General features: G+C 35.3%; 1 protein-coding gene across 20 annotated transcripts in view; it reads left to right on the top strand.

Moving 5' to 3' along the window:
• ank1a (ankyrin 1, erythrocytic a) overlaps positions 1 to 26,490 on the top strand; it is a 144,228-nt gene that overhangs the window by 76,059 nt on the left and 41,679 nt on the right. For 11 of the 20 annotated variants that reach the window (XR_007930476.1, XM_051895829.1, XM_051895835.1 and 8 more), the window contains 26 exons: positions 41 to 139; positions 329 to 427; positions 3,817 to 4,014; positions 4,127 to 4,225; positions 5,375 to 5,473; positions 5,600 to 5,797; positions 6,259 to 6,357; positions 7,858 to 7,956; positions 8,244 to 8,342; positions 8,445 to 8,537; positions 8,631 to 8,703; positions 8,830 to 8,850; positions 12,973 to 13,069; positions 13,315 to 13,393; positions 13,798 to 13,913; positions 14,013 to 14,237; positions 14,325 to 14,479; positions 15,839 to 16,050; positions 18,801 to 19,005; positions 20,364 to 20,460; positions 20,598 to 20,826; positions 21,867 to 21,995; positions 23,676 to 23,795; positions 23,879 to 23,963; positions 24,108 to 24,182; positions 25,387 to 25,518. Coding sequence is in view for 19 of the 20 variants with exons in the window: in XM_051895829.1 (XP_051751789.1) it covers positions 41 to 139; positions 329 to 427; positions 3,817 to 4,014; positions 4,127 to 4,225; positions 5,375 to 5,473; positions 5,600 to 5,797; positions 6,259 to 6,357; positions 7,858 to 7,956; positions 8,244 to 8,342; positions 8,445 to 8,537; positions 8,631 to 8,703; positions 8,830 to 8,850; positions 12,973 to 13,069; positions 13,315 to 13,393; positions 13,798 to 13,913; positions 14,013 to 14,237; positions 14,325 to 14,479; positions 15,839 to 16,050; positions 18,801 to 19,005; positions 20,364 to 20,460; positions 20,598 to 20,826; positions 21,867 to 21,995; positions 23,676 to 23,795; positions 23,879 to 23,963; positions 24,108 to 24,182; positions 25,387 to 25,518 (3,232 nt within the window). In the remaining variant the exon portion in view is untranslated. The remainder of the gene's footprint in view (positions 1 to 40; positions 140 to 328; positions 428 to 3,816; positions 4,015 to 4,126; positions 4,226 to 5,374; positions 5,474 to 5,599; positions 5,798 to 6,258; positions 6,358 to 7,857; positions 7,957 to 8,243; positions 8,343 to 8,444; positions 8,538 to 8,630; positions 8,704 to 8,829; positions 8,851 to 12,972; positions 13,070 to 13,314; positions 13,394 to 13,797; positions 13,914 to 14,012; positions 14,238 to 14,324; positions 14,480 to 15,838; positions 16,051 to 18,800; positions 19,006 to 20,363; positions 20,461 to 20,597; positions 20,827 to 21,866; positions 21,996 to 23,675; positions 23,796 to 23,878; positions 23,964 to 24,107; positions 24,183 to 25,386; positions 25,519 to 26,490) is intronic. The other 9 variants (XM_051895826.1, XM_051895819.1, XM_051895825.1 and 6 more) reach the window with 9 other exon arrangements.

Genomic DNA, 26,490 nt, shown 5'->3' with positions numbered 1-26,490 from the left:
ATGACATGTTTAGTTCTTTGTGTCTGTTTCTGCCCAACAGTCAGGGTTGTCCCCACTGCATGTGTCTTCCTTTATGGGTCACCTGAATATAGTGAAGATACTGATGCAAAAAGGAGCTTCACCACATGCCTCAAACGTGGTAAGCAACAAAGTGAAATATCAGCAGTAAAAGCTGTGCACTGAAGTATGTTAAAATGAGGCGATGTAAACATGATATTTCACCTTTTGAAAGAAACATTTTCCTCACACGGTGATTTAAGATGTTTTGACTGTGATCTGTGCTTTTGCTGGGATCTTACTGTACATATACATTAATGTGTATTTGTAGAAAGTGGAAACGCCTCTGCACATGGCATCTCGAGCTGGTCACTGTGAAGTTGCTGAGTTCCTGTTGCAAAATGCAGCTCCAGTGGACGCCAAAGCCAAGGTATATTTTACTTTATGTTATTTTGTTGTATTTTAGTTTATGACATTTAATTACGTGATGTCTTTAGCCTTTATTCAAATATTATTAAAAATTTTTAAACACTTTGAAACATGCCACATTGTTCTGACATCATTTTTGGCCAGGCTGTCATACAAAGAAATTATGAAGCATGAACCAACAAAATATTAATAACTGATTATGTTGTAGTCAGTGTATGCTTTTTCATGTGAGCTTGATTTTCTATTCTTGTTTTTTTTTTTTTTTTTTTTTGATAGAAGAAATAAAACCTGTAGTTGCCCCTTTTTTTGCCAAAACATTTTGTCTGATAAATTATGGCAACTTGTTTCTGTGTAATAAAAAGTAAAAAAGGTAATTGCGACTTTTTATCTCACAATTCTGCCTTTTTTTCTCAGAATTGCGAGTTATAAAGTCAGAATTGCAAGTTATAAAGTCAGAATTGCGAGTTATAAAGTCAGAATTGTGAGATATAAAGTCAGAATTGCAAGATATAAGAATTGAGTTATTTGCAAAGAATTGCGTGATATAAAGTCAGAATTGAGTTATAAAGTCAGAATTGAGTTATAAAGTCAGAATTGCGAGATATAAAGTCAGAATTGCGAAATATAAAGTCAGAATTGCGAGATATAAAGTCAGAATTGCGAAATATAAAGTCAGAATTGAGTTATAAAGTCAGAATTGCGAGATATAAAGTCAGAATTGCGAGATATAAAGTCAGAATTGAGTTATAAAGTCAGAATTGCGAGTTATGAAGTCAGAATCGTGAGGTATAAAGTCAGAATTGCAAGATGTAATAAAAAGTAAAAAAGGTAATTGCGACTTTTTATCTCACAATTCTGCCTTTTTTTCTCAGAATTGCGAGTTATAAAGTCAGAATTGCAAGTTATAAAGTCAGAATTGCGAGTTATAAAGTCAGAATTGTGAGATATAAAGTCAGAATTGCAAGATATAAGAATTGAGTTATTTGCAAAGAATTGCGTGATATAAAGTCAGAATTGAGTTATAAAGTCAGAATTGAGTTATAAAGTCAGAATTGCGAGATATAAAGTCAGAATTGCGAAATATAAAGTCAGAATTGCGAGATATAAAGTCAGAATTGCGAAATATAAAGTCAGAATTGAGTTATAAAGTCAGAATTGCGAGATATAAAGTCAGAATTGCGAGATATAAAGTCAGAATTGAGTTATAAAGTCAGAATTGCGAGTTATGAAGTCAGAATCGTGAGATATAAAGTCAGAATTGCAAGATATAAAGTCAGAATTGCGTGATATAAAGTCAGAATTGAGTTATAAAGTCAGAATTGCGAGATATAAAGTCAGAATTGCGTGATATAAATTCAGAATTGCGAGATATAAAGTCAGAATTGTGAGATATAAAGTCAGAATTGCGTGATATAAAGTCAGAATTGAGTTATAAAGTCAGAATTGCGAGATATAAAGTCAGAATTGAGTTATAAAGTCAGAATTGCGAGATATAAAGTCAGAATTGCGTGATATAAAGTCAGAATTGAGTTATAAAGTCAGAATTGCAAGATATAAAGTCAGAATTGCATGATATAAAGTCAGAATTGCGAGATATAAAGTCAGAATTGTGAGATATAAAGTCAGAATTGCGTGATATAAAGTCAGAATTGAGTTATAAAGTCAGAATTGGGAGATATAAAGTCAGAATTGAGTTATAAAGTCAGAATTGAGTTATAAAGTCAGAATTGCGAGATATAAAGTCAGAATTGCGAAATATAAAGTCAGAATTGCGAGATATAAAGTCAGAATTGCGAAATATAAAGTCAGAATTGAGTTATAAAGTCAGAATTGCGAGTTATGAAGTCAGAATTGTGAGATATAAAGTCAGAATTGCAAGATATAAAGTCAGAATTGCGAGATATAAAGTCAGAATTGTGAGATATAAAGTCAGAATTGCGTGATATAAAGTCAGAATTGAGTTATAAAGTCAGAATTGAGTTATAAAGTCAGAATTGCGAGATATAAAGTCAGAATTGAGTTATAAAGTCAGAATTGCGAGATATAAAGTCAGAATTGCGAAATATAAAGTCAGAATTGAGTTATAAAGTCAGAATTGCGAAATATAAAGTCAGAATTGCGAGATATAAAGTCAGAATTGCGTGATATAAAGTCAGAATTGCGAGATATAAAGTCAGAATTGTGAAATATAAAGTCAGAATTGCGTGATATAAAGTCAGAATTGAGTTATAAAGTCAGAATTGCGAGATATAAAGTCAGAATTGCGTGATATAATGTCAGAATTGCGAGATATAAAGTCAGAATTGAGTTATAAAGTCAGAATTGTGAGATATAAAGTCAGAATTGCGTGATATAATGTCAGAATTGTGAGATATAAAGTCAGAATTGCGTGATATAAAGTCAGAATTGAGTTATAAAGTCAGAATTGAGTTATAAAGTCAGAATTGCGAAATATAAAGTCAGAATTGCGAGATATAAAGTCAGAATTGCGTGATATAAAGTCAGAATTGCGAGATATAAAGTCAGAATTGTGAAATATAAAGTCAGAATTGCGTGATATAAAGTCAGAATTGAGTTATAAAGTCAGAATTGAGTTATAAAGTCAGAATTGCGAGATATAAAGTCAGAATTGAGTTATAAAGTCAGAATTGCGAGATATAAAGTCAGAATTGCGAAATATAAAGTCAGAATTGAGTTATAAAGTCAGAATTGCGAAATATAAAGTCAGAATTGCGAGATATAAAGTCAGAATTGCGTGATATAATGTCAGAATTGCGAGATATAAAGTCAGAATTGTGAGATATAAAGTCAGAATTGCGTGATATAAAGTCAGAATTGAGTTATAAAGTCAGAATTGAGTTATAAAGTCAGAATTGTGAGATATAAAGTCAGAATTGAGTTATAAAGTCAGAATTGCGAGATATAAAGTCAGAATTGCGAAATATAAAGTCAGAATTGCGTGATATAAAGTCAGAATTGAGTTATAAAGTCAGAATTGCGAGATATAAAGTCAGAATTGCGAAATATAAAGTCAGAATTGTGAGTTATAAAGTCAGAATTTCATCTTATAATGTCCATTTGTGAGGGAAAAAAGACTGACATTTTTTCTCAGAATTGCGAGTTTATATTTCACAATTCTGACTTTATAAGATGCAATTGTGAGTGAAAAAGTTGCAATTACCTTTTTAATTTTTTATTTAGTGGCGGAAACAAGCTTCCATAGATAATACCTGTCTTTGTGATTTTAATAATATAAATATAATTTAAGAAAAACTTATAAATTTGGCCAAAACAAATTAAGTTTTGTTGGTTCAAAGTATTTTTTTTCAGTACAGCATGTTAATTCATTTGTTAAAAAAAGCATGACTTCTCGATCTTCTCCTCCATCAGGATGACCAGACGCCGCTACACTGTGCAGCCCGCATGGGCCACAACGAGATGGTGAAGCTGCTGTTGGAGCACAAAGCAAACCCCAACTCCACCACAACAGCAGGACACACTCCACTGCACATCGCCTCCCGTGAGGGACACACACAAACTGCCAGCATCCTCCTCGACATGAACGCCCAGCTAACCAAAATGACCAAGGTACAGTGCTACCCAAGACCTAAATCACCAGCCTATTGTGTTAAAATGGTTTTGGTTCTGTATTGAAACTCTCTTTTAAAACCTTGAATGCTGTTTGATTGGTGCCATGCAGAAAGGCTTCACTCCTCTTCATGTGGCAGCCAAATACGGGAAGGTGGACGTGGCAGTGCTGCTTTTAGAGAGAGGAGCCAATCCAAATGCTGCAGGCAAAGTATGAATCCTCTGCATGCATTTATAGAATGTTATTCAGCCTAATGAGTTTGGAATTCATTCTTTAGCTATTTATACAGATAGAATTAGTGGTTGACTGAAATGGGTTTTTCAATGTCTTGCGTGTTGACGTGTAAACAAATTTGAAATTCAGTAACATAGTCCGTAACTATAATCTGATTACAATTTATCATGTTCAATCATCATCATGTTAACATGTTCTGATTACAATATCATGTTCTTATAATTACTTCTAACTCGTCCATTGACAAGGCCATTGGTCGATTTTGGAATTGACATAACTGATCTGATACAGATAATGTTAAAATGTCTTAAAATGTCCAAATGATGGTCAATTAATTGGCACTTACGATGTCAGTCTATCATTAGCTTTGTGAAAAAGAAGTGTGAACTGACTGTAATATTTTCTGACACTTAATGTTAACTGCAATGAAATGAAGATGTATTATAGTTTAAATGTATATTAAATACAATTAGCTGAACTTTTGTTTATCTGGGTGCATTTATGACTCTATATATAAGTAGACTTAAGTACATCTTTATATGTAATTTCATAATCACTTCTTAGAAATAAGTGTCTTGAATGTACCGAAGCATTTATGGTAAACTAAGTTATACTTTTATGCTAATTCTATTGAAACTTGTATGCCATTCATTTAAATATTTGTAATTACACATTTGTAATAATGAAGTTGCAATTTAGTACATTTAAAATATATTAACTTTAAATGTAATATTGAATAACATAATTAAAATAACATTATAATCAAGTACTTTACATGTGCTTTACTATTTTAGTCAACACATGAGTCTTGGGTGTACTTTTTAAAACAAGAGAAAATATTATTAAAACTGATTTAAAATTTATTTTAAAGTAAAACTTTATTTGACATTATTTTTCTTATTCTTATTCGTTGTTTTTCTTCTTTTTAAAAGTGTACTTAAGTGTGTTAAGAAAAGTACTCATGAAAGTGAACTTACTTTAACATGCTAGCAACATGCTAAATCATGTTAGCAACATGCTAATTTATGCTAACAACATACTAAATAATGCTAACATGCTAATCTTGTTAACATGTTAACTTACGCTTGTGTATTATGATGACGTAAGATGCCTTCTCCTCTACAGGTTGGACTCACACCGTTGCATGTGGCCGTCCATCATAACAACCTAGATGTGGTCAATCTTTTGCTCAGCAAAGGGGGATCGCCACACAGTGCCGCTCGAGTATGACACTATTATTGCCCTGGTTAACTGTGATTACACTGCAAAAACTCCCAGTCTTAATCATTATTTTGAACTATTTTATTCTAGCCATAAGGTGCATCAACTTGCTCATTTTTTTCTCCTCAGAATGGCTATACTCCGCTCCATATTGCTTCCAAACAGAACCAGGTGGAGGTAGCGAGCAGTTTACTGCAGCATGGAGCTTCTGCCAATGCTGAGTCACTGCAAGGGGTCACACCTTTACACCTAGCCTCCCAAGAGGGCCAACCAGACATGGTGTTGCTGCTTATCTCAAAGCAGGCCAATGTAAATCTGGGCAATAAGGTAAACTTATCACTTACATTTTCGTTTTATAACTCAAAATTGCGAGTTTATATCTCAATTCTGAGACAAAAAGTCAGAATTGCATGATATAAACTGAAGTCTGACTTTATTTCTCAGAATTGCGACTTTATATCTTGCAATTCAGACTTTATAAATTGCAAGTTTAAATCTCATAATTCTGAGAAATAAAGTCAGAATTGTGAGATATAAAGACAAAATGGATGTTAATATTAAACAAAAATTTGGAAATGCTGTATACAGGTGTTGTTCATGGTTGTTTATATTTTGTCATTTTGAAATTTAAAATATGTCTGAAAAGTAAAAAGTGTATGAAGTGATCTACATAATATGTTTGTATGGAGTCACGAGGTTCAAGCCATTTAGAGTCGAACATATTGTGATAGCATGCTATATCTCTCTTTATGGCCATAAAATGACACTCGTCTGTTGTCTGTCCTCAGAGCGGTCTGACCCCTCTTCACCTTGTGGCTCAGGAGGGGCATGTTGGGATTGCTGATATACTAGTGAAACATGGGGCGTCCGTCTACGCTGCCACACGGGTAAAAACTTGCATCTTTTACAATGCACTATGTTGAGCGCACATAATGATTCCCATTATTATTGATAATAATCAATGACTATGTGCACCAATAATGTGATTATTTCCAATAATCAGAGTTGGGATACAGTAGGTTTGCATGATACAAGCAAACCTCTTCATTCCCGTTTACAATTTTGCAATTTTAATTATTTTGATTATTCCCTAAGAATTGTGGTTATTAAGCCCAATGCAGGGCTGGACATTACATTTTTTGCTCACCAGCCACTGTGGCTAGTGGTTTTCCAAAGTTACCAGCCACTCAGTATTTTCACTGGCCACAATTTTGACATTGATACCATGGAGAAAAACTGCCATATAGATATTTTTAATATTATCTCATAATTTGGCAGCAGGTATATTAGGCTGCTGTCACTTTAAGACCTGACACACAGATCCATTACTGTTACTTTCTCAACTGTTTACATTCACTTAAAACATAACTGACTGTGTTTACGTGAATACTTGCCAAGACCAGCATTTTGACATTATTTTGTGTGTATTTGACTGTTTAAGTGCAATAAGCAGCAAAATTAACTCAATTTAGTACTGAGAGGCGGCTTTATGTGTGTGTGAGCACGAAGTCTGTGGGAATGAGTAAAATTATGTGCAATACGTACAATCCCACGCCAAAATTCAGGCCCTGTAACACCAACAATATTCATCCGGAGCAAATGAAACGAGTGAGAGAGGGGAGGAGGGTTTGTGTGTCGACTCGCTGTCAGAGAGATGAAGGAGAGAGAAACAGCAGCTGGTATCGTGCATCTATTCTGCGGAAAATGAGTATTGGAAGGGTTTTGAGATATTTCTGTATTGATATGTTTTTGACACTACATTGCACTTACTTTATTATTTCAGATGTCTTTTTAAAGACTACAATTGAAAAATGTATATTATATATAAAATTCAACCCGCCAAAGTGGCTAGTAGGAGTGACTGTGTTACACTCCACTGCTGAAATACACCCGCATTTGTTGGGTTGGCAGGTGTTAATGTCAAGCCCTGCCCCAATGCACTCCACAGATGATAAACTTTATATAGTAGGTGTGTTACTGGCCACTGTACGCGCCTAAAATGTCTTAATCTCAATGTTTTCAACAACAATATACTGCATTTTACTCGTCACACAATGTTGTCAATATGAAGTCAGTTTCTTCAGCACCCCAGAAATGTGATGCCTTCTTTACCGCTATGTTTATGAATCTGCACGTGACAGCGTCATCTGTGTACGTCACACAGAGTGGTATAGATGCAATTAAAGTGTTTACATGCCTGTTTATAGCAATTAAAATCGGCATACACCATTTTACTGCGATTATGGTTGCTCCGATTATGAGCTTAATCACATCAATATTGTGTTTACATGAGCTAAAGTTTAATCACGGTATTGCCTAAATCTCATTATGAGGGTGCATGCAAACTTAGTCAATGATTATGATTATCACTGTTGATTTCTCTTCAGATGGGTTACACTCCCCTTCATGTGGCTTGTCATTACGGCAATATCAAGATGGTCAAGTTCCTCTTACAGCAACAGGCCAACGTAAACAGCAAGACCAGGGTAAAATAAAGTACTGCTTTTGCTTTGTTCATTTCTCAGACTTTCAACTTTGTCTCAGATGTTTTCCATTGGATTCCTATTCCTAGAGCAGGAGTAAGAATCAGTATGTTGACAATTGACATTCGTGCAGTCTATGACATTGTTGATATCTGAAAGGAGACAAATTTGAGCTTCTTTTTCTCAGAGAACAAATCTGAGTGTTAATTTGCACTTTGGTCGCTCTCTAGCAGAAACACGTGATGTTAAAGAGATCTGATTTGTGATTTTTCTTTCTGATTTTGAATTAGATGGGGTATATGCCGCTACATCAGGCTGCTCAGCAGGGCCATACGGACATCGTGACGCTTCTCCTGAAACATGGCGCACAACCAAATGAAATTACATCTGTAAGAGCCCAGCCACATTTAACTAATGACCGTCATTGATTTTTAAAATATGCTGGACATTGACAGATGAAATGAACAAAAAAATTTTCCCATCTCCTTTAGAATGGCACATCAGCTCTTGCCATTGCAAAGCGCCTTGGATACATCTCAGTCATCGACGTGCTCAAACTAGTCACCGAAGAGACACTTACCATGGTGAGTTACACCTTTCATAAAATTAATCTTATACTATGGCTGCTATAAAATAAACTTTGTCGTAATGTGTCGTAATAAACATTTCCCTTTCAGACCACCACAGAAAAACATCGCATGAGTTTCCCAGAGACAGTTGATGAGATTTTGGATGTGTCTGAAGATGAAGGTAAACTCAGCTCTCGATTTAATTTCATGGTCTGTTTTAGAGTTGTAAGTGTATGTATTTAACTTTGTTAAAAATGAGCGGGCATTTAAAGAGCGTCCTGAAGTAGACTACTCTTGGTTTTTCTAGGAATTGCACAGCTAACGTTAGGTATGAATTTCCCTCTTTCTTCTTCGTACAGTGACTTCATTTCAAGTGTACACACACACACATTGCCATTCTCCGGTGCACTTTGACAGTTATGATGGATGTGTCATTAGCATGTGTGCATTTATGTTGAAAAGCCTGAAAGTGTCTAACTATTCCTGAATCCTCTCCCACTAACCTGCTACATCTTCTTTTACATTTTCTTTCTGGAGTAGTACAGATTTTCTCAGTAAATCAGTTACATGCTGCAGTACTTGTATCAATATAAACTTACAAACTTGTATGATTGAAAGTTCATTGGGCCAGGAACAAAACGTGATTCATGGTCAACATGAGAACATTGCAATGCAAAAAAGTGGGTTTTGTCTCATTGTCCAGTAACATTGTTTAAATATAGTTACTTGAGAATCAGAATTGCATAAAATATTAAAACATACAGAGAGTGTATCGTAACTCTTGTAATGCATTAAAAAACTGTATACAGTACACCTGTTGCATTCCCGGATCCGTTCTGGTAGAACTTAAGCTTATAAAACAGCATATTTTTCAACTAAAACCATATTGTATCTGTTCAGTAACTTCTCATTAATGATTAAATGTGCAAAGTTTTGAATGTTACCATGTTTTTACCATGCTATTACTAAATTTACCCCCTTTTTATTTATTAAAAAAAATATAAATTATTTGAAATATAAAATTTTACAAAGTCTTACAAAGCATATCCAAAGTTTATTTTTCGTACTAAAAACTATGGATTTTTTAAAATAAATTTTTACATTTTTAAAAATATAAAATTTGACCGTTTTGGGTCAAAATGGAGGGTTAAATTATTATTATTATAATTTTTTTAAGGTTACATTTTATTTTATGTGTCCTTGTTACAGTAAGTGCTGAGTAATATTAATTAACAACATGTACTTACTCTATAATTAAGGTTAGGGTTTGGTTTACGGTTAGTTGATTGTAATTATGCATAATTAACTGTTATTACTATAGTAAGTATATGTAAGATGACACTGTAAAATAAACTGTTACTTTTTAGTTTTGTCTTTTTTTGCCCCACTAGTAAACACTTTGTACCCAATAGGTTATGAGGAATAAATTTAATTGAAGATATAGTCTCTGAAAGCAAGTATTATCTTGTGCAATTTTGCTTATCAAATAAATTTACAAGACAAAAATACTGATTAAGGACTTGTAAATATAACATTACTACATTGCATTCATGTATTTGTTAATTTCTTCAGAATTATGATTGGCAAAATCAGTAATGTATAAAGTGTCACACCACTTTTTTTAAAGAGTGTGTTGTAGAATCAGTCATTAAGAAAGTGTCATATAAAATCAGGCTTTATAATGTGGACAGCACTGTATTTCAGCTCCTGGTGAATTTACAGATATTAAATGTGTATGGATGCATGTGAAAAATGTTTCACATGCATCCGGGCTCTCGTGAGGATGTGCTTCACATGGCTGCCTTATGCAAATCTAATGCATACGTTTCAGCATTCTCTCTCTCTATATATATTGAGTATATACAGTGCTATATACAATACATATGCCACATTTATTATAGGTGTTTATGTATGATATACACACACACACATACAGTCTATGGAAGAATTGAAGCCTGCTTGACCTTATTGCTTTTAAAATGCAGGTTTGTTGATTATGTAAAAAAAAAAGTCATTTTCTGCTCTACCAATTATAGTGTTTGTTAGCAAGACAACTTCCCAAGAGAATGACTTATAAAAGGACCTTAATAGACACAATTAAGATTAATGTCTTATTTTTAATGAAGACAAGCACAGTTTACCTATGACTATGCATTTAGCTGTGTGATATCACTGAAGGCATTGTGTTTTGAAGGTCATTTGTGCCTCTGCTTTGTAGTTAATTTAATATTATAACAACACACACACACACACACAAAATTGTTTCTCATTATTTTGCTTTGAAATGTTTTGTTGCAGTATGTCCATCACAAATCTTTCCCTTTTCTTCATTCAATTCAGTGTTGGGGAAGTTATTCCCAAAAGTAATTAGTTAATACTTACTAATTACTTTTTTAGCATTGTAATGAAACACATTTGAACAGTAATCATGTTACATGAATGAATTGCTAAAACCTATAACAACCTTTACCAGATTGATAATACAAAGATACATCAAATTGCCCATTCTGTCTTCTTTATTGGTACTCAAATAAACACTAATAGTTGTCGACGCTCATGAATCTCTCAGCATTAGCTGCCGTGTCAAGCGATTAAATGTAGTGTCGCTCCCATGATTAAATGTCCAATAGTTTGAGCGAGTTCACAGGCTTTTCAACCAATTGAAAGGACTCAAAATCACTTTGAACAAAACAAAATTCATTATTGGATGTCACTTTTAGGTTTGAAATGATTCATTGTTTATGAAAACTGTACATGCAAAGCAAGTAATGACACAGAGGTGATTGTGACAGGATTACTGAAAGTGATTGCCTTTATTAGAGTAAATAGTAATCTGATTACAGTAATGCATTACTTTCCATTTTCAAAAAAATATTGTGGAAGTACAATGGTACAATTTATAAGATCGTACTTTGGTATACCATGGTAATGAATGAATACCATGGTGTTTACATAGTACTCAGGTACTTAAAGGGATAGTTCACCCTAAAATGAAAATTAAGTCATCATTTACTCACCCTGGTGTTGTTCTAATGCAGTATGCCCTTCTTTCGTTTTTGGACCACAAAAGGTGAATTTTTAAAAAATGCCCCGCCCGCGCTTGTCCATATAATGGCAGTGAATAGAGACCAGCATCAAGCTTTTTAAAAAAGACACAAAAGTATCACAGAATGATCCCATGCGACACGTGCCGTATATTTCAAGTGTTCTGGGGGTATATGATAGGGTTTGGTGAAAAACAAACCGAAATTTAATGTATTATTTAATGAAAATCTTGACCTTGGATTTCTCTGTTCATGAAACTCTATTAGTGCCGCAATTCACTTCGTCCCGCCCAGAAAAAGCACACAAGTTGTGAGAAATCAAGAATAATTAATATGTGACATGGAATACAATGCCTGGAAAACCCAAAAAGTATACGTGTACTTTCTTCACTGAGTCAAATATCACCAGACTGGAACTGCGTTTGTCAGATGACGGTCAGAATGACATTTGACAGATGTGAACGTGATAACTTCGTTACGACGAACACAACGGATATATTCACCTCAGAGAAGAACCTACATGGGTTGTATTTCATGTCGCGTTTTTGTTAATCTTGATTTCTCACAACTTGTGTGCTTTTTCTGGGCGAGTCGGAGTGAACTGTGGCGCTAATCGAGTCTCACAAGCAGAGAAAACCAACGGCCAAGGTCAAGAATTTCGTTACATAATACATTAAATTTAGTTTTTCAACAAACCCTTTCATATACCCCCAGAACACTTGAAATATACAACACTTGTCGCATGGGATCATTCTGTGATACTTCTGCATCTTTTTTAAAGTCGCTATTCACTGACATTATATGGACGAGTGCGAGCGGGACATTTTTAAAAAAAATTCTTTTTGTGGTCCACAAAAGAACGAAAGGCATTCAGCATTAGAACAACACCAGGGTGAGTAAATGATGACTTAAAGGGTTAGTTTACCCAAAAATGAAATTTCTGTCATTAATTCCTCACCCTCATGTCGTTCCAAACCCGTAAGACCTTCGTTCATCTTCAGAACACAAATTAAGATGAAATCCGAGAGGTTTCTGAACTACACATAGGCAGCAATGTCATTTCATCAAAAATACCTTAATTTGTGTTCTGAAGATGAACGAAGGTCTTACGGGTTTGGAACATCATGAGAATGAGTAATTAATGACAGAATTTCAAATTTTGGGTGAACTAACCCTTTTCATTTTAGGGTGAAGTATCCCTTTAAAAAGAACCTTGGTAGTACCATGGTGCTTCTTTGTTCCTGTCATAACATGTTTCACTCACTCTCTCTCACTCCATTGATATCCTCTCCATATTGTCCAATCAGTTTTCATTCAGCGTTCATTTCCTCTTGATGGCACATTTAACATCCTTTCACTAAGACTTCTCTTTTTTTCTTTTCTCTTCTCGTCCCTCCTTGCGGCAGGCGAGGAGCTGCTGGGGAACGAGGGTGCCAGGTATTTGAAGATGGAGGACATAAAGGACCATGATGAGGATTTCCTTTCCCCCAAGAAAGTTCTAGAGTACGAGGGAGAGTTGCAGTGATGATGTTGAAGATGAATCAGATAAAACAGGAAGTAGAGGACAGATTAATGTTGGTGGAAGAAATTACGTAGAATATTTCAAACAAGATTTATTATTGTGTGAATATAGAAAAGATCAGAGCCCAAACAGAGGAAAGGCCACTGAGATGAATTATGATGGGACCAATGAACTGTCATTTTCTGATTCCTTTGTGTCAGACTTATTTTTAACTTGTGTTTCATAGGAATCATTCCCCTGCTATTCCAAGGATCCCATGTGTGTCTCCCGAAACAGTCATGCTGAAAGAGCAGGATATTGAGCAGGTAAACATGTGCACCGGTACATCATACATCCCACATTATAACTGGTGTCTTTGACTACTACTACTGTGTGTGTTTGTTTATATGATTTGTGAGGATACAATTTTGTATAATTACATAGGTATTACACTGGTATTACAACGTAAACATGGTTTATGAGGTTTATTTGGTTTATTTCCTGAGTCCTCATAGTTAAAATGGCTTAAAAACATGCTAAATGTTTTATTAAAAATGTAAAAATGCAGAAGGTTTTCTGTGATGGGTAGGTTTAGGGGTAGGGGTAGTGTAGGTGGTTAGAATATACAGTTTGTACAGTATAAAAACCATTTTGGCTATGGAATGATAAGTGCACCAACATGTGTGTGTATATTTTTGTAATTTGTGTGTCAATGTGTATACATGTACAGCAGCAGACCCCACTTCCTTTGGCCAAGGAGTACGATGAGGATTCCCTGATCCCCAGCAGTCCGGCCACAGAGACGTCAGACAATGTCAGTCCGGTAGCAAGTCCCATCCACACCGGGTTAGTTTCCTGCCCCTACATGAAACATTGATGACATTTTGGAGGAAATCAGTTCTTGAGATTGAAATATTATGAATTAATGTCCTCATGGTTCTGCAGTTTCTTGGTTAGCTTCATGGTGGACGCTCGTGGCGGCTCAATGAGAGGAAGCAGACACAATGGCCTGCGTGTCATCATACCTCCTCGCACCTGTGCTGCTCCAACACGCATCACCTGCCGCCTGGTGAAGCCTCAGAAACTCGCTACACCACCTCCTTTGGTGGAGGGTGAGGGTCTTGCCAGCCGGATCATCTCTCTTGGTCCAGCCAGCATGCAGTTTTTGGGGTGAGGAAATCAGTTTTGACAGAAAAACAAGATTACAAACTTAACTTAAATTGCAGTCTAACACTTTAACTCATTTTGCTCCTGAAGGCCTGTGATTGTTGAGATTCCCCATTTTGCGGCTCTCGGTCGGGGAGATCGTGAACTTGTGGTCTTGAGGAGTGAGAACGGATCAGTCTGGAAAGAACATCGTAATCGTTATGGTGACGAGGTCCTGGAGACCATCCTCAATGGCATGGATGAAGGTGTGTACTAACTGCTGCTGCAATTTAAAGTCATATAAATTTGGTTATACTGTATTGACAGGTTATGTACAGTATATACCGTAACATGTGCTGTTAAATTATAGCAAATCTTATCATATTATTATCTTATTATATTATTAAATCTAGAATAAATTAAATTCAGTATAAATAATATATTGTAAATAAATATTTTATACAATTCATAACAATTATTTATTCAAACTAATATTTAATTATTAATAGTGATTAACTGTTTCCCCGCCAGCGTTAAAAAAAAAAAAAAAAAAAAGTTGCTAGCCACTGGCAGCATTTTTGATCATTTTCACAAAATTTTCATGGCCCGGAGAATATTTTGTATGAATATCTGAACATGCAATGTATCAAAAGAAAAAACAGAGCCCCTGCTTTAAAAAAAAAAAAAAAAAAAAAAAAAGGGAAAAACAATTATTCTAGCTTCATGCATTCTTTTTTATCAACACTTGAATGTGGGTAAGTTTCATAAATAAGCAATGTTTTGAAATATAGCTGCAAGCAGCGATGACGGGCCCATTGTTTTAATCCCTTGCGATGGCAACACTGTTCGAGATATCCTATAATCATTCACAATTTAGCATCTCCAGTGTCTTTGTTTCATGTTGACTGTGTTTGGTGGCGATTGCATGAATCTCCTACGAGGAGTACTTAAAAACTTAGAGCCTGATTATTCAAAAAATCCACATTCAAACCAAAATATCTGACTTCCTGTTGGACGGAGCTAATGACTGTAAATTAGAAAGTTGTCTGGCTTGATGAGAACAATATATGTCCTGAGTTTGGTGACAGTAGGTAAAACTAACCCCCCAACTTTTGTCAAAAGGTTGCGCTATAGAGCCCTTCTTCCTGCCCATTTCTAAGGCTTTGCACGTCTACTGGCTGACAACTTTGATGTGTATGTCGAGTTTCATGCAATTTGAAGCATGCTAAGAGCCTCAAAAACACCCAAGAATATTATAAAAATTTGACGTGTTGCCATGGCAACAGTATTTAAGATATCAAGAATCCTTTCAGAGGTGTGCATCTTGACATTATTTTGATGAAGACTGAAGCAAATCTGGTAAAAATAAGAGGGTGATTTCAAAGCACATCAATGGCGGGGAAAGAGTTAAAAATAATTAAAATATATATATTTTTTTTTACATTACAGCAATGATATTTTGGTTTTGGGGGGGGGGGGGGGGCAGTATGTAAAATATAATTTATTTGTTTTCTTTTGGTCTGTCAGACTGATCTGTTCTGTATAAAAAAATTCTTCTGTGTATTCAGTGAACTGTGGTCATGTCGCTCATTCATTGTCTTTTTTCTGTTGACGGTGTGCTGAAGACCTTGAGAGTCAGGAGGAACTCGGGAAGAAAAGGATCAGGCGGATCATCTCGACCGACTTCCCGCTCTACTTTGCCGTGGTGTCCCGTATCCAGCAGGAGAATGATCTGATTGGCCCAGAAGGCGGTTCTCTCACCAGTAAGCTGGTGCCATTGGCCCAGGCCAGTTTTCCCGAGACAGCCGTCACCAAGCGTGTCCGTCTTGGACTGCAGGTGAGATGGGAGGATGATGAGGAGGAAGATGTGATGGAAAATGGAGGAAGCTTATCTCCTGCATATTACCATAATGTATCTGGCAGCTTTTAGATCTTTTATTTTTGGTTTGTTTGTTTTGTTTTGTTTTTCCTGTTTGGTCACGAGGCATAAAACGTTACCAAACATCTCATCTTTCATTTCTCAAGATGAATTGGGCTCAGCTAATTTAACCTTGTTCCTTTGGAATGTGAATGAATGTAATTTTGTAAGTTGCTTGGTGATGGTAAATATGAACGATGAAGTGTGATATAGTATGGTATCTTTCTACTTCCTGCTTGGATTGAAACATAGGTTATTTCTACAGATCAACAGATATATAGACATATTTACAGTGCACTAGTGTTGTCAAAAGTACCGATTTCGATACCAAGTCGATACTGAAATTTTAAAAATGTGACGCTTTGAGCGTAAACGCCTCTGATTGGCCTTTGTGTTCACGTGCTCAACAGATATGTCTGTGATTGGCTACAATGATCAGTGCTTCAAAAACAAGTTGTAAATAGACATCTTTGATGCTCTTCACCGAGTGTTTACACAGATACACACGAGAGCTTTTGAAAGCAGGACCAGTCCGCCGATAGACGGTCTGCTGCTTTTAAACGTTCCCGCTCTCACTTTCAAAACGCTTTCAAATTCAAACACTTCTGTGTGCTTTCACTGCTCCCATGCATTGATCATTTTAGCCAATCACAGACATGCATGTTGAGCGTGTGAACACAATGGCCAATCAGAGGTGACGCTCAAAGCATCACATTTTTAAAATTTCAATACCAACTTGGTATCGAAGTCGGTACTTTTGACAACACTACAGTGCACTAGCATAAATACAAAGAAAAAGTTGAGAATGGATGGAACGTTTGTTTGAATATTTTAGGGTAATAGCAGGTTTTGTTCGAGGAAGTTGTAAGTTGAGGAGGGTAAAAAAAAAGCAAGCTGAAGCTTATTAAAATTGAGAGTAATAACTGGATGATGACGTTTTTTCTGTACTATTGAAAATATCTGAAGCACCTTATATAAACAGACTTTCATAAGATTAAATGTCTTACTGAGTTACTGAAATTTTTATTCAATTTTTTAGAACTTTATTATCTACACAAACATCTTTAATGCAGTTTTATATTTTACATTTTAAAACCTGGTTCTTAGAATGAAATGATTGTGCAGGACTCATGCATGTGTTTTACTTTTGTGTTTTCTTTTGCTCTGCAAGTGTAACAGCCAGCTCATACCAAAACTGATTTTTTAATTGTTTTTAACTCATCATATGTTTAGTCATTTATATCATTTGTTACATTATTATTTTTCTTTTTTTTTTTTTGCCTAATTTTTGCTGTTTACGTCTTTGTGAGAAGTGACCTAATAATTTAATAATTTAAATGTATTGACAAACTTGATCAGTTCTCATTGTGCTGAATTATAAACAAAACATTTGAAAACACTGGAAATCAGTTATTGTAAAGTGGCATAAAATGAAATTACCCTTTAAAGGGACAGTTCACCCAAAAATTTAAAATTTTCCCATGATTTACTCACCCTCAAGCTAGGGTAAAACACCCGAAAGCTAGTTATTTTAATTGATGAAGTTTTAAATATGGATATTTTTCACATAAAAACGCATCGCTTCGCTTTATTAACCCCCTGGAGTCATATGGATTATTTTTATGAGTAATGGATGCGTTTTTTGGGGGCTTCAACAACTTTCACAACCATTATAAAGCTTCGAGGAGCAAGGACATTTTTAAATATATCTCCGACTGCGTTCATCTGAAAGAAAATAGTCATGTAAACCTAGGATGGCTTGAGGGTGAGTAAATCATGGGATAATTTTTGGGTGCACTATCCCTTTAATACTTTGTATATTTTTTCGCAATAACTTACAAAATTTTTATTTCATATTTGCACTCAGTTTGTTAGAGATTCTTCTCTTATTTTTGGAGGATTTGTAGCAGATAGCTCAGGTTGGTTGAATGACACTGAGCCACAGATTATTAACACAACTGCAGTATGAACTTCAAATATTTTCAGTCTCATGTTGCTTAATTTCACCTCTCCTGATCCAACGAATACCCAAATATGCTTTTTTTTTTTTTTTTTTTTTACAAATGTACATTTTATTTATAATTCATTCTGATGTGAGAACTGTCCAAGGATTTGAATGTTTTGATGTAGTCATATTAACCGCAGTATAGCACACCTGACAACTTAATTTGTGAATCATTGTAAATAAATAACATGATGATTATAATGAACTGCACACTCAAAGATCTTCAAAAGCTTTACAACTATACAGGGTCAGATTGTCGTGTCTGTGTGTTTAATTTCTACTGAAAGTGAATCAGTTTTGCATCAGCTTTGGTTCAATGTTTGTAACACATTTTCCATGAATAAATAAGACTGATTGACAAGCTAAATTTGGTGTGCAATGATTGCAATAATTAGAAAATGGAAATATATATTAAGATCTTTTCTATCTATTCTTTCCCCTGATTTCTTCTCATGAAAAATTTGTTTGTTACACATTTCCGAACTGACCCCCCCCCATTTATTCCTCCATCCATTCATATGTAAATATACCATTACTCACGCTGCCAAATCTGTTTCTTCATGTCTGACTCTCATTCCATTTTCTTCTCTTTCACCTTTGCTCTTCTTTTACTCTGCTCTTCCACACTGTTTTGGTCTTCTCCCACTCCATCCTCGGCCCTCAGGCCCAGCCGGTCCCCGATGAGCTGGTGGCCAAACTTCTGGGGAACCAAGCCACGTTCAGCCCTGTGGTGACCGTAGAGCCTCGGCGGCGCAAGTTTCACCGTCCCATTGGCCTGAGGATCCCGCTGCCTCCCTCCTGGAGGGATAGTCCACGGGACGCCGGCGAGGGCGACACCACCAGCCTCCGCCTGCTCTGCAGTGTCATCGGTAACAAGACATATCATATTTTTACATTGCAAAAAAATCAATTTCTTAATCATTTTTTTCTGGTGAAAAATTAAAATTGTGTGCGTTTATTTTTCTTATTCTATTAGATATTTCTTTCTACATTCAGATTTATACAATTGCAAAACAGTGTTTGTATTAACTACAACTATTAAAAATCTTTTTTGTTCATTGCAATAAAGCTAAAATAAAATTAAATCTAAGTATTAAATAGATAAAACTTAAAAAGGCCTTAAAAAATTAAACAAAAATTTGAAACTAACTGAAATGAAATGTACTAAAATTACTAAAACTGAAATACAAATAAATTAAAACTAAAATATAAATATAATATATAATATAAATATAAAAAACTAATAAGTACATAACAAATTTTCCAAAACCTAAAATAAAATTAAATTGAAAACTAAAACTAAAAAAGCTAATTCTACATATTAATACATACTATAATAGTATATAAATAATAATATTGTTGCATATGCATTACAGTTTTGCTTTTTAATTTTCTTATTTTAAGTTTTTTTTTTTAGATAAATACTGATTGAAAGGAGTTTATATCACTTTTATGTAATAAAATGGGGAAATTGTAAATAAAAAGTAATGATTACAAATATATGTATAGGAAACAATAGTTACTAATTTAAAGGTGATGTAGTGTGTCATTTTAAATGTTAAAATATTTTCTCCTATCCCAGTTTAATGTACAAATACAACGAAGCCACTCACAGTTTGACTTCCTGAGGTTGTGACTCTTTAAAATATTCATTTTAGAGATGAACGATGGCTTAAATCATACGGCTTGTTAAGTAATGAGACAAGATTTTTACTCAGATTATATAAAAATGATCAAAAAATGTACTTATATTACAGGAGATAGCAAATCCATATCTAAGAACTAGAATATAATAGAGACTTCTTCAGAAAATGTAGAAATTTTTTTTTAATATATATTAATATATATATAAGAAGAATTAATATATATATATGTGTTCAATTACCGTAATTTTAAAACTACATATTAAAAATGAGGAACAAAAATCATGATGAAATGGTGCCAAAGAGATGGTTACAGAAAATACTGTAATATACATAATTTTAAAAATATAAAATAAATCTTTGTATGTGGGGTTCGACGTCCTATGATGCAGAGGGAATCAGTTATTTGCTGTAAGGAGAATTTGCAGTATTACACTGGATTATATATAGCAAATAACTGCACAAATTACAGAAATGTCTAACAAATGGGACACCCAGGCAAGGTTTTTTGTAAGCCCCTTTAAGAGTTTTATATATAGTGTATTGCATATATATTTTCACCCGAATTACTCTACGTTTCATAGGTGGCACAGCTCCTGCCCAGTGGGAAGATATAACTGGCACCACCAAACTTATATATGCCAATGATTGTGCCAGTTTCACCACCAATGTCTCTGCCCGGTAAGAATACCATAACCAGGACATCACATGTTAGTTACTCTGGGATTTCTCAATGAGTGTTGTCTTCACAACAATATGTTATTATTTGTCCTTGGTCACATTAATAATCACTCAAAATATGTGTTGCTCTCCCACAGTTTCTGGCTGGCAGACTGTCCTCGGACTGCAGAGGCCGTGTCATTTGCCAACCTTCTGTACCGCGAGCTGTCAGCCGTGCCGTACATGGCCAAGTTTGTCGTTTTTGCAAAGATGAATGAAGCCAGAGAGGGTCGTCTCCGTTGTTATTGCATGACTGATGACAAAATGGACAAAACCCTGGAGCAGCACGAGAACTTTTCTGAAGTGGCTCGTAGCAGAGACATTGAGGTCATGTGATAGTGTGTTACGTACTTCATATAGACGATACATCTTTGTCCATGTGTTTACAGCAAGTGGCATTATTTCTACAGTAATAGATTTAAACCTAAAAACAGAAAGTAAATATGAAGTAAAAATGGACCCAGTTGAAGTCTGCTTGAAAAGGAAGTCTTTTCTTCTATATTGTGCCGTATATCCGAGTGAAACTGCTTTCCAAACAAGAACAAATGTAGGGCGGGGCTTGATTTTGTCCATGGGGATTTGATTGGATGGTTGTAGTTTGCTATTGGTGGATCGTATCTTACAGGTTGCCCCGCCCTCACGCATGAATTAAAAAAATAATGATGTGCACGGATAAATCCTTTATTATAAATACCGCAGTATGCCATAATAAAACAAGAATTGTCGATTTTGATTTCATGGTGACTTTAATACACATTCTTACTGTACCTGATTCATAAGTGCACGATTCTCCAAATCAAAGTACTAACAATAATAATTGTTTTACTAACTTTTTATGTAAATATAGTAACATGTTCTACCATTGAAACTTTCAGCTGGCATCACCAAGACCACACACAAAAAAATGGTAACATCTAAATTAACTGATTGTATTTAATTAATAAAATTTAGTTTTGTTGGTATAAATTTATGTATTTCGGCTGATTCAGCTATATAATAACATGTAAGGTAGCAGTTGCAGGATACCCCTTTTTACAGTGTGGGTGGAGAAAATATAATCAATCAATAGCCGGATGGTGGTGTTTCAGGAAACAAGCATCTCTCCATAATCGAATTGCATTTGAGGTTTGGCTCCATTCTAGAATGTAAAATCAACTTTTCACAATCCAATCAAATCCGCATAGATAAAATCCAAACCTACAATTGAATATTCTGAAATACGTGACATTACAGAAGTAAATGTGTTGCTAATAACATGTTGATTTCATGTTGACTTTACTAGATATTGTCAAATGTGATTGATTTAGGATTTATCTACTGTAAATCTGCTGTAACCCTAAATATAGTGCTTGGTGTTTGTTCTGTAGGTGATGGAGGGCATGCCGCTGTATTTGGAGTGTTCAGGAAACTTGGTTCCCATAAGGAAGGCTGCCCAGCAGCCTCGCTGTTTCAGCTTCCAAGCCTTCAGAGACAACAGACTGCCTGTGTCTGTCAAGGTAAAGTCATCACACCCTGTTACAGTACATCTGTGCTCAATTGCTCAAGACTACATTATTATTGATTACAAAATAGATTTTTTCACCCATAGTGAATTTAGGTTTTGTTTGTTTTTTTTAGTTATGGTGTGAGTGTTCCAGTAGATCTACACCAGAATGATGTGATAATATAATGTGCAAAAGTTATAAAATGAACAGAAATGGTTCACTCCACATTTTTTTTCTTCTACAGAACACAAAATTCTCCAATTCTCTCTTTTCCAAACTAAATTAAAGAAGACAGTGACCAAGGGCTGTCAAGCTCCATAAAGTATTTGTGTATGGAACAGACCGAATTTGACACTGTGAAAATCTGAAAATCTCATTCACACTTACACATATTCAAATTTGGTACACTGTGTTCTGTCCTTTTTGGAGCTTCACACCCCATGGTCACCAAATGCTTTCATTGAACAAAAGAACGAAAGAAGGAAGTAGACATTCTGCAAGGGCTAATCTTAATTTTTATTTTGATATATTAAAAAGTATGATAATATTTTACATATTATATGACATTTTGATGTATAATAAAGGATATGATTAAAAAAATTGGTAACACTCTATTTTGATGGTCCCCTTTGAATATTCTGTTGACTATAAGTAACGTTGCATCTATATGTCAACTACTCTCATTAGCTTCTGTTCACATCTGGTATTAAGATGCGTTTTGGTCGATTGGATCACACGTATACAAGGGAGACACATTCCGTTTACACCTGGTGTTTTAATCCGTCTCTTTTGTCCACTTTCAACCACTTTTCTTCGAGGGGAGGGTCTATGGGCGGGTAAATGTATGGGCTTTTTCAGATCTTTGGATCTAATGGACAAAATAAGCTCATGCAATTTACACATAACCACACCCGGAGATGATAACATACAGAGAGCATTAGCTTTTGTTTCTGCTCTGATAACCGCAAGACCGGCCGAACGCTGTGAGTGTGTGCTCGAAATCAGGAATGTTGAGAGAACATTGTGCTTGGTACATTTTTCCTCTTCAAACCAAACTTGGGTCTTCGGCCGACAAAGTTTAAATCCCGTCTGGCTAGCGCACTTCCCATAATGTTTACACGTTAGTTCAGTCGGCGGAGAGCAGGCGGTCTTAAGTGACTGTTTGAACACATTCAATGAGCGTCTACACTACGAAAGCAATCCGGTTGAATGTGTTTTCAACTACCTCTGGAAGTGGTCGAAAGTGGACAAGCTCAAAATGTTTTAGACCCCGTTTACACCTGTATTTAGCGTCGTCCACTTGTGATCCGATCGACTAAAAAGCATCTTAATACCAGTTGGAAACAGGGCCTTAGTGTATTAGTAGACTGTCTCCTCTTATTTTGATGCTCCCCATCAGACATTCTACTGACTTAAAGTAACTTTGCAAGTACATGTCAACTTATTCTAACCCTAACCCTACTAGTCTACTAATATTCTACTAACACTCTAATGAGAGTTAGTAGACATGTAGGTGCAACCTTACTTATAGTCAACATGATGTGTAAAAAGGGACCATGAAAATAGAGTGCAACCAAAAAAATTAATTTTATGACTCAAAACAGGAACCCATGCTTGGCTAAAATGTAATATGTATGAACAAATAATTGCCTGTATCTTCACATGTTCATAGTATACCCACTTCTTTCCCAGGTGAGGGACAGCAGTAAAGACCCCTCTGGCTTTTTGTCTTTCTTGCGCAAATCAACCAAATACGAAGATAGTCAACATGTGTTGTGCAACCTCAACGTTACCATGCCACCATGCATTAAGGTAATACAAAGGTCAAAAATAGGTCACTGTTTATAACACTCACATATTTGTTCTCTAACAGTGTGTTTATTTCTTTATAACAGATCATAGGAAGCGATGAGCGAAGGAGGACTCTGACACCTTTGGCTCTGAGAGAAAGATACAGTGCTCTGAATGAACCAGCCATGGGTAAGATTGCTCCCACACTGACAGCTCCTGCATGTTTAGCCCCCAAATCTCATACAACCTTTGCCTGACCCTGCTTTGAATAAGATGTGAGCTGCAGCATCAGATTGCTGAACTCTTGAGCCAATGATGGTCTGGTTTCTGCAGCATCACTGAGCGCCATGGAAAGGACGGAGTTAAAGATGGCTTTAATAGCTGAACAGCTAGGCCTGAGCTGGGCTGGTGAGTGTGTGGGTTTGGATGCTCTTCTTTTGCTTAACAAGCGTAATGCTTAACTGGCCATGTCTTGTCAAGGCATATCTGGATGTCCGTTTCTCTGCTATATAGAGAATTCAAAATGTTTTGACAAGTCATTTACTTTAAGATCCAAATTTACCTCAAGGACATTTCACCTTGTCTAGCATGTGCAGATGATATTAAATATTGACTTTGGCTTAATTTTTTGGCTTTACAAGAGATAATTTTGCACAAGCTTAACTTTTTCATGCTATAGGGGCTTCATACAGGGGCCTATTCATGCAACTTAATTAACTGTTGAGTTAATTGACAAATCACTAATTAATGTATGATAAAATTAGGACATTTGAAAGTTATTGTGTAAACAGATAAATAATATAGTTCCTTAAATTAACATTTTTTAAAAAAAAAAATAATGGAATGAGTAATAATAAACAATTAATTATAATTATTGCACTTGATTATTTAAGCACTTTTCGTTGCATTCAGTCTTTAAATTAACTTAAAATATGATTTAAATTAAGTAGATTCTTATAAGTAGACTATATATATATATATATATATATAGTTTCGTTAGTTTAGTCACTTTAGTTGTACATTATGTAGCAATGATGTGAGGATTGGAAGAAGGCGTGTCACTTTCATATCATATCTGCAAATAAATGCACATTTTTCTTATTTTAATGCAGTTCCATTGCCTGCAGTGTTTGTCAGTACACCCTCTCTTGTCTACACATAATTACTTTAATCTTCAAGAGCTACAGATGCCAATTTTAATACCAGTTTTTTTAACCTAATGACCTTGCGTATTTTTCAAGAAAACTGGCTAGCACTGGTGTAACACTAGAGCAGAAATACAGACATAAATCTATGAGGAAAAAAAGGAAGAAAATAAATGTGCAAAGCTTCTCAACATGTTAGTTTTGTCCGCTTGTTTTTGTTTCCACACTGATTTCTTTGTTGATTGTTGATTCATTTATTTTTGCTTTATCTGTGTATCCACCAATCTATACAATTCATATGTGATTGATTATTGATTTGTCAGTTTATTAATACAAAAGTGTGACAAATTTAGCCCTCATACTTCAGTAAATCATGCTTTAGTCTAAAATGAGTCACTTAATAGTGAAGGAACAAATTTATTCCATTCATGCCAGCACATAATGTATCATATCTAATTCCTGTACAGAGTTGGGACGTGAACTGCAGTTTAATGTAGATGAAATAAATAAGATCCGTGTGGAGAATCCCAACTCCCTTTTAGAGCAGAGCTCAACACTGCTCAACCTGTGGGCTGCTCGAGAGGGGAAGAGAGCCAAAAGTGAGTGCCACAGTGTCCATTCACTATGATCCTATTAGTATACCTAAATTATTTGCGAGCAAATGTTACCGTATTCATCTGTCTCATGTGACGTAACTGTATGAAAATGCTGCCATATTTGTTGCTATACATATCAGCATGCTTCTGATCTGCAGTGCAGAGTTATCAAAATTTTTGTTTCAGTTTATAAAACTTCATAAAGTGAGTGCCCAAATTGCTGGAATGCAAATTAGCTGTCTTGCTGCGCTTCAGGCCCTCCCCTTATCATGCAGTCTCCACCCCTCTACCCTCCCACCTTACTGTGGCTTTCCACACCCCCATTTCTGAAGCCTTTTCAGATCAGAGGTGTACATAACTGTTGCTGAAATAGGAGGATTTCATGTCTCTTCAAGGCCACGCCCCACTCAACGTCTTGGGATGTCACATCTATTGACTGTATTTCCAGAAATCTCAGTGATTAGGTTGGAATTAATATTGACATTAACTTTTTTGCTCACCAGCCACTGTGGCTCGTGGTTTTCCAAAGTTACTAGCTACTCAGCATTTTCACTGGCCACAATTTTGACATCGATACCATGGGGGAAAACTACCATATAGATATTTTTAATATTATCTCATTATTTGGCAACAGGTATATTAGGCTGTTGTCACTTTAAGACCTGACACACAGACCCATTACTGTTACACATGCGTTTTCTTTCTCAACTGTTTATGTTCACTTCAAACATAACAGACTGTGTTTATGTGAATACTTGCCAAGACTGGCATTTTGACATTATTTTGCGTGTATCTGACTGTTTATGTGCAATAAGCAGTGAAAAATAACTCAATTTAGTACTGAGAAGCGGCTTTATGTGTGCGCACTTTGGGTGTGAGCACAAAATCTGTGGGAATGAGTAAAATTATGCGCAATACACGCAATCCCATGCTGAAATTATAGCCCTGTAACACCAACAATATTCATCCAGAGCA

This window comes from Ctenopharyngodon idella, chromosome 5 (assembly GCF_019924925.1).
Source record: "Ctenopharyngodon idella isolate HZGC_01 chromosome 5, HZGC01, whole genome shotgun sequence".
NCBI classification, from domain to species: Eukaryota; Metazoa; Chordata; class Actinopteri; order Cypriniformes; family Xenocyprididae; genus Ctenopharyngodon; species Ctenopharyngodon idella.
The sequence above is the reverse complement of the archived record's forward strand: the minus strand, read 5'-3'. Positions and strand labels throughout refer to the sequence as shown.